At 35.9% G+C, this 7,934-nt stretch overlaps 1 protein-coding gene across 1 annotated transcript; it reads left to right on the top strand.

The window, feature by feature from the left end:
* Nucleotides 1-276: 276 nt before the first annotated feature.
* Nucleotides 277-6,987, top strand: LOC113690340 (uncharacterized). Its single transcript, XM_072050075.1, has 9 exons — nucleotides 277-375; nucleotides 462-588; nucleotides 1,314-1,375; nucleotides 2,226-2,345; nucleotides 2,434-2,502; nucleotides 3,626-4,836; nucleotides 4,987-5,066; nucleotides 5,849-6,031; nucleotides 6,660-6,987. Exons 1-5 carry the CDS (start codon nucleotides 277-279, stop codon nucleotides 2,473-2,475), a joined length of 450 nt encoding a protein of 149 aa, XP_071906176.1. The 3' UTR covers nucleotides 2,476-2,502; nucleotides 3,626-4,836; nucleotides 4,987-5,066; nucleotides 5,849-6,031; nucleotides 6,660-6,987.
* The last annotated feature ends 947 nt before the right edge of the window (nucleotides 6,988-7,934 follow it).

Consider the following 7,934-nt stretch of genomic DNA (forward strand, 5'->3'; position numbering starts at 1 on the left):
TCAAAATATTCATTGAATGGACTATATATTTTCAACTCATGTCTAATAGTGTCATTTTACAATAGCTTTTTACGTTTTCCCTCTGAATTCTGTCGGCCATTACTAATTCAAGCCAATTATGCCTTTATTCTGTCGACCTTATCACTTATCAGACGATATACTACGCATTATCAAACCAATACCTACCAAACCCACTCTCTCACCCGATGCCCCCGTCCACTCCCCACCCTCAACACCGCCCTCACCCCGTGGCTAACAGCTCCGACTGCTGTAGCAATGGCTTTTGTTAAAGCCCAGAAAACAAAAGCTTACTTCAAGCACTACCAAGTCTCGTTTAAGAGAAGGAGAGAGGGAAAGACGGACTACCGAGCTAGGGTGCGTCTAATCAATCAAGACAAGAACAAGTACAATACTCCGAAATATCGCTTTGTTGTGAGCAATACACTGAAGACCCATCACAGCTAATTGCTGCTCAGAAGGTTCCTGTGGCCGCAGCTAAGAAAACCCCAGCTCCTGCAGCTGCTCAGCAGCAGCAATCCAAGCCGACGGCTAATCTTCCTTCGAAGCCGCTCCCCCCAGCTCAAGCTGGTTAGCTTTCCTTTTTCCTCTCTCCATCCTTCTTTTATTTCTTCCCTTTTGAGTATCTTATTTGTTTTGCACACTTTTTTATCGAAGCGTTAATGGGCGTTAGGGGTTTTTGTACTTCGATGCTATTTAGTGAGAAAGCAGCAAGTAAAAATGGTAACAGTTCTCTTTAGAATTTGAAATGGATGAGATAATTATTGTATGTTGAGTTGATAAACTTGATATGAAATGCAAAGGAACAGATAAAATTTTGAATTTTGCTCTAATTTGTTCACGTTATTTTTGGCTACCGTTGATTTTTTTTTTCTCCTTCTTTTTTATTTACTTTTGTCAAAATTTATTAGTATTTGTTTTAGCACAGGTTTTTGTCTTGTTTAACATAAGCACTATTTAAGATTGTGAAAACTTCAATTATGCTGGAAGATTGCTGTGCGCTCCAGTGGTGACTTTTTTTTGTAAGTATCATTTCCGATGTTGATGTTAATTTTTAGCTTTTCGAATCAAATTTGGCTATTTACTTTTCCGTTTTTATCTTGATACAAAAATCTCTATTTCTTATTCAATTACTGATTGAAGGATTTGCAGTACTCTCAATTTTCAAGTAAAAGGTTGCCGCTAAAGCTCAAGTGGATGCTCCCTTCTACTTAAACAAAATTTTGGCCTTTCTTTGTTTCTTCGTTCAGCTTTATCATTTTCCTTAAATAATTTTGGGTTTCTTCATTGTGTAGGTCTATGCAGCTGCTACTGTCTTTCTTGTACCATTTTTGGAGAGGAAGGGAAATTTCCTGAGGTGAACTTCAATTTCATTATTTTTGGGTTGTTTTCTTGCGTTGCTTAGGTAATTTCTTTTAACCATGTAATGCATCAAAATTCATAAAAACACAATAATTTAACAGAAATTTATGGAAAGTTTCATGGTTTTAAGCATCTTATACCTTGTTTCACTTCCAATCTATATATATGGTAAATCACCCTTGCCGGAAGTCATAAAAGATTTCCTGTTTTGCGTTAAAATAGTTGGCTATGGGTTCAACATCAATTTTAGTGATTTTGCATACGTATAGTACAGGTTGTAAACCTTTTTTGAACTCTATTTTTAATGTGGAGTTAATATCGAAGGCAGTGTAGTGGAGGTAGGTTTTGCATGTTTCGTTTAACAATTTGTATCCTTTCATGTACTAAGTGATCCTCCCATGCATGGCAGGTTCATATAGATTCTGTAACAATTACTTATTAAGCTTCATTTATCCTCTTATATAGGTCATGCAAGCTGCACAACCTGTTAATGTGCCAGATTATCACTCTATAGACAGAAGCTTAGCTAAAAGGACATTACAGATGTAACTAACAAGGACTTCGATGCAAAAAAAAGGTTTCATAATTTCTTCATGTTATGTCTATAGATAATCAAACAATTACAGCTGTTTGATATACAAAAGATTGGTTTGCTGTTTGTTTTTTTGTTTTTTGTTTTCAAAACATTGATATGTTTGGAAATGATTAGAATTGGCCTAACTTTCGACAATAAGAGAACACCCCCCCCTTTTTAACACCAGTCATTAATATCTATTTTATTGTCTCTCTGCTATAAGTTTTAGTATTCCATTTTGATGGCTGAACTTTTTTTAATCTGTAAAAAGATTGGAAATGATTCAGATATGTTGTCTTCAATTGAGTCAAAAAGTGCATTGGTTGGGAATGAGCCAAAAAATGAAGGATTATTGTCTGCTACATCCTCCTCACATGGCAAGCTGCTGAAGGTTCGAACTGATACTGCTAAGCTTTTTTTCTTGCAAAGCCTTTTCTTTAAGCTAACAGTATTGATTGCAGTTGTACTATATGTTTCAGATTGTAATGCAAAAATACATAAGGAGCTATCCAAATGACTAAAAGCCTTTTTAGTGATAGCCTCTGGAGGTATCTCTCTCTGAATATGATCAATTCGTATATCAATAGATAGCCTTCTGTTTTGCCTTGTTGCACATTTTGCCACCATTAATCTGTTGTTCTGATTAGGACATAATTTACTCTCTTAATTTATTTTCAGAACTGGTGAATTGAGCTCCTTTTCATTTTGAGTTTGAATGAGAAACTTTGTTTTCATGCTTGTTTTCATGTAGTCCAAAGTTCTATGTTTTGTCAAGTACATTAGCCAACAAATTTTTTTTTCCAGATTCAATATTAAATGTATGTCTCAACGAAAAGTTACTTAGATATTCCTATCAGTTGACTTTCTTCTTGATTAATGTGCTTGTTAGATTGAGTAGGCTTCTGATCTAATGCAATGCTTTGAAAACTAGCCTTAAATCAAGGAACCTAAAATAACTAATATTTTTAACTCTAAACTTTCATTAACTTTGGTGCAAATCTGTTAAGCCTGTCTTTTTTCTTTTCTTATTAATAATGGTGCATTTGTGATTTGTTGTTCTGGAATTAGCAAGCTTCAAATATTTTGCAAGAGTTGATCAACGTTAATAATGATGCAAAAGTTATATAAGCAATCCAAGATTAGGTCAAAGATGATAAGGCTATCTTTATTGAACAAACAGCAGTAAAATCTATTTGTGGAGTCTTTGATCACTTGTTTACTGCTCAAGTTGGCACTCCAAATGAGCAGCTTCTACAATTCATCTCTGTCCTGTTCCTAAAACTTAGTAAGTGTGCAATTCTTTGATTCTAGCAAAGATGCAATCTACTGAGTCTCATAGCTTGATAGGAATAAATTTATCAATGTCATAATTGAGAAGTAGCTTATAGTTAACAACTACAGGTGCTTGATAGCGTCTAACTGAGAACACTTATTTCTGCATGTTTCCCTGTCAGAATGGTTGTTTTTTATTGATTTTCTTTTTAATAATTTCATTTTGAATATTTTTGTATGACATCTATGTTGTTTACTCGTTCACTGAAAAGATTTATATTAAAAGCGTACAATTTGATATCATCCTGAAATCCCCATGTGATTAGTTTTTTTGCCTACGTATCTCAGCAAAATAATTGAGATTGGACTGTATTCTTACAATTTACTTTTTCTTGGAAGTTCTGCCTCCGCTGTAGGTGCTCAGTTGGTGGCTGCAGTTGACGAGGCCAAAAAGGTGATTCAGACAAGGGACATTCAAGTGGAGGAGGCAACTGTTGGTGATGAAGGGAAGGATGCCTCTATACTAGGTGTCAAGTCTGTGGCTGCTGTTGGAGAGGCTGAAGAGGTCAAAGAAGTGGTTGAGACGGGAATTTGAAGTGGAGAACACAACTGTAGGTGATGCAGGGAAGGATGCATCTAACACACCTATTTCTTTCCAACTTGATAGTGCCGAATTTGTTGCTACAAGGAGCAATGATGTGGTGGTTGACGAAGCTGTGGCCATGGTTGGAGGAGAAAAGCCCCTTGCTTGGCTAGACAATTTGCAATCAAGCGCTAATGAATCAGTCACAGTTGAGCAAGATGCAGAAATGGTGGTGATACCCGTGAAATCTTCTGTAGTGGTGACAGGAGAGGAGAAAGAGGAGTTACCTGACGGTAAAGAAGTAATAGTAGATGAGATTGTGAAAATCGAGATTAAGGTGGACATGGAGATATCCACTTCGGCTGCTGAGGTAACTGAAGGTGAAAATATTATGGGTTCACATGGTTTACAATTGGATGATAATGAACCTCCAAATTCAGCTAAAGAAGAGGTGGATAAAGAGATAAGTATTAGTGAGGAGACAGGTATTGTAGGCAACGCAACAATGGATGACATAAAAAAATGGAAGATAGTAAGAGTGGGGTGGTGGAGGAGGAAACTCTTCTAGCCAATGCGGAGATGGATGAAAAGAAGCAAATGGCAGCACCTGAAAATTCTGTGCCAAATGATTTGGAGTTTGTTGGTAGCAAAATAAGGAAAATATTCAGGAGGAGGGGATTCCAACTGCGGACACTGAAATGGAGAAGAAGATTGACGCTGAAATGGTGACTACTAGGGTTAGTGATGTTGAATCCAATGCTAAAATAGATGATTCAGTGTCTGTTCCACAAGATGAGGAAGATGAAGACATGGTTGCTCAGGAGGGATCTGCTCTGGCAGAGACGGAATTGGAAACTGAAACAGGTGTTGGGGAGTCAAGCAAGGCTGCTGGAGAGAAGCGCAAGAGGGGGAAGAATTCTAAAAATTTGACTAATTCTAAAATTGGATGAAGAACTCAAAAGGTAATGGATGAGGATGTTTGTTTCATTTGCTTTGATGGGGGGGACCTTGTGCTGTGTGACCGGCGGTAAGTATGCTGGCTTTTCAAATTGAATTCCATTCCACTTGAAATATATTTCCTCTTGAAATTAACTAATGTGTTGAATATGATCCACATGCTTATTGTATCTACTTATATGCCTTCTTTGTAAATGATATTGATTCATTATTTTTTCAGGGGTTGCCCCAAGACATATCATCCTTCTTGTGTTAATCGGGATGAGGCATTCTGCCGTGCAAAGGGCAAATGGAATTGTGGTAAGTGCATCTGTCTCTTCTGCAAACATGGTTAGATGCGGGGATGCAACAATATTCACACTTAACCTTAAATTTGTTTTGGAGGGTTCAGATGCATAAGTGCAGTGCTATTCTCTTTAGTTGTTTATATGTGATTTTTGCTACCTACTTTGTGAAATTTATCTGTTCTTGAGTAGTTTTGAAAGCTTTATTCGCTTATTGTACTCACTCTCGAGAGACTAATTTAACATGCGGACAACCTAAGATACTCTGAAAACTGAAGAACGTGACTTATTGACATGTCCAATGAGACTAACCTTTAATTGCTACAAAATTGAATACCTCTTCTTACCTCAGTTGCGTGATAGTTTCTTTGCACCAACTGAAGCACACTTTTGGAATATCAAGAATAGGAAAGAGAACCTCAGGAAATTGCAGAAATGACTTGACTCGTCATGTTAAAAGGGTTGGGATTTGTATATCATACGAGACATGACATTTGAACATTATTCTTGATCAAGTTGATATATCAGCATGCTCTTTACAATTGACATTATTTACTATACATGTAGTTTGATAAAGGATGATTACTTGCTAACGTATACTCTGGGAAAATTGAGCCCTCCACTTCATGCTTTTATTTAATCGTTTTTCTATGCTGAAGTTTTTCATAAAATATGGTTGACTGATCTCTGCTTGCTCTTTCGTTTTTGGTTAGACATATTCAATTTGACGTTGTTGTGTTATATTTATGCAGGTTTTGATAGCCTTTGACATGCACTCGTCCTTTTGTTGTATTTCAGGTTGGCATATTTGTAGCACTTGTCAAAAGAATGCCTATTACATGTGTCTTACCTGTCCTTTTGCCTTGTGCAAAAGATGTGTGAAAGATGCTGCTTTCTTGTGTCCTAGGAAATAAAGGCTTTTGTGAGACATGAATGAGGATTGTCAAGCTAATTGAAAGCTATGACAAAGACACTAACAATGTACTCTCTCTCTCTCTCTCTCGCTCCCCTTTCTTGATAGGTAGAATTACCTTTAATTTTGGTGGTGTAAGTACTAAATAGAGTAATTTATATTCAATTAGGCCTTGGTCAGACTCATTCTGATTGGTTTTCGTTGTATATTGGTCGTAATAGTTATTTTAACTTTTCTCTTGATAGGTTTGCTGGTTTGTTCATATTTTAATAGCTTCTATCTTTTTGTTATCTTTGTGGGCGTGCTTGGACTAATGCTTTCTTCGACTTCTTTATGAGTTTTCACCATATGCATCTAATGATTATTTGGTTCTTTTAAAACCCATAATACCTGCTATTACCATTCAAGGAGAGAATGTGAATTGGGTTGCCAAAGTTTCTGGCTAATAAACCTCTTTTTCCCTTTAGAATGTAATTATTTGAACAAAACTAATTTTATTCCTTTAACCCTTCAACATCAATTCTGTTTTGACACTATTGCATCTTTAATAGATTAATGCTTGCTTTTCATGTCTGGTTTTCTAGGCAAAATTGGATTGTTTGGTTTAGGTCTTAAAAATTGTCTTGCTGTAAAATTGTGTATCTTTTGATTAAACTTTGCTCATGATATGGTGGGGCTATTTGGTGTCTCTTTTAGCGAATTTTATGGTGGGGTTAAGATCTGTTGCTAATGAAGAGGAATCTGCTGGTGCGGTTGTGAGAGGAGGTGGTGAAGACATTTCTTCACCAGGCAAGACTGAATGGGCATCAGAAGAACTTCTGGAATTTGTTGTGCACATGAAAAATGGTGATAAATCTGTTCTGTCTCAATTTGATGTTCAGGCTCTCCTGCTTGAATATATCAGACAACTTTTATGTAGCACTGCAGTGACTTCAGCAATATATTTGAATCAGCCATTCTGCTGTATATGTAAATGGTACCAAACAATTCTTGTACAATATTCCAATGACTTTATTCTTTTGAATTATAGCATTGTATCAACCATTAAAAAATATCACAATAACAAATAAAATTTTATTAACAGGTCTCAAGTTCCCACGCCTTGCGTGGGAAGTCATTACCTAGTACTAACTATTATTAATAGCATTTACCTATATAATATAATAATATATTAGAAGTATATACTAATACTAAACCAATTCTTTATAAACGAATTCGAAATCGGTTATTACCAAATTCATAATCTCATTACCTATTTCATATCATATTAGAATTCGGTGAATTTGGTAAATACCTCTTTTGTATCAAATCATCAAATATCCGATTTCAAATTACCAAATTGAATTTGAATTCGGGTATGAATTCAGTACGTACCGAATTTGCTCACCCCTAACCGAATGAATCAAGCTCCAGGAACAGATATAATTAGTATTCTATCATGATGCCCAGGCTAACGTAGAGAAATTTCCTCTTTTGGTACTCTTTTGGCATTTTATCCTGGACTCAGTTGTCTTTCTTGTTTTAAGTGATGGTGCATATTGTATAGCAATATTTCCCAACATTAGATACTTGTTTTTCGCATTAGACATTTTTTTTCCGCATCAGACATTTTTTTTTTTCCGATTCAAGAGAAACAAGAAACCACGCAAGAGTCAATAAGAAAACATGGCTCGTTGCATGGGCCAAAAGGAAAAAATAACCATCCATAAAAGGTTATAGGTAAACATATGTCTAGTCAGTAATGATGTATGTCAGGAGAGGGATGGATTAGGTGATTTTGGGGGGGAAGAAGTATAAGTGAGAGATCTCGATTTGAACCCTCCTACATACATTGTAAAAAAATAAAAAATTTTAAAGCGTATGTTGTTTATATCCGTGAAAAACATGGTTCCAAATTGAGTAGTAGGCACTGTTGGACTACATAAGATTAATCCTATTTTACCGAAAAAAGGAAAACATAAGATAAATCCT

The sequence above is a fragment of the Coffea arabica genome, chromosome 5c (assembly GCF_036785885.1).
Source record: "Coffea arabica cultivar ET-39 chromosome 5c, Coffea Arabica ET-39 HiFi, whole genome shotgun sequence".
NCBI lineage: Eukaryota > Viridiplantae > Streptophyta > Magnoliopsida > Gentianales > Rubiaceae > Coffea > Coffea arabica.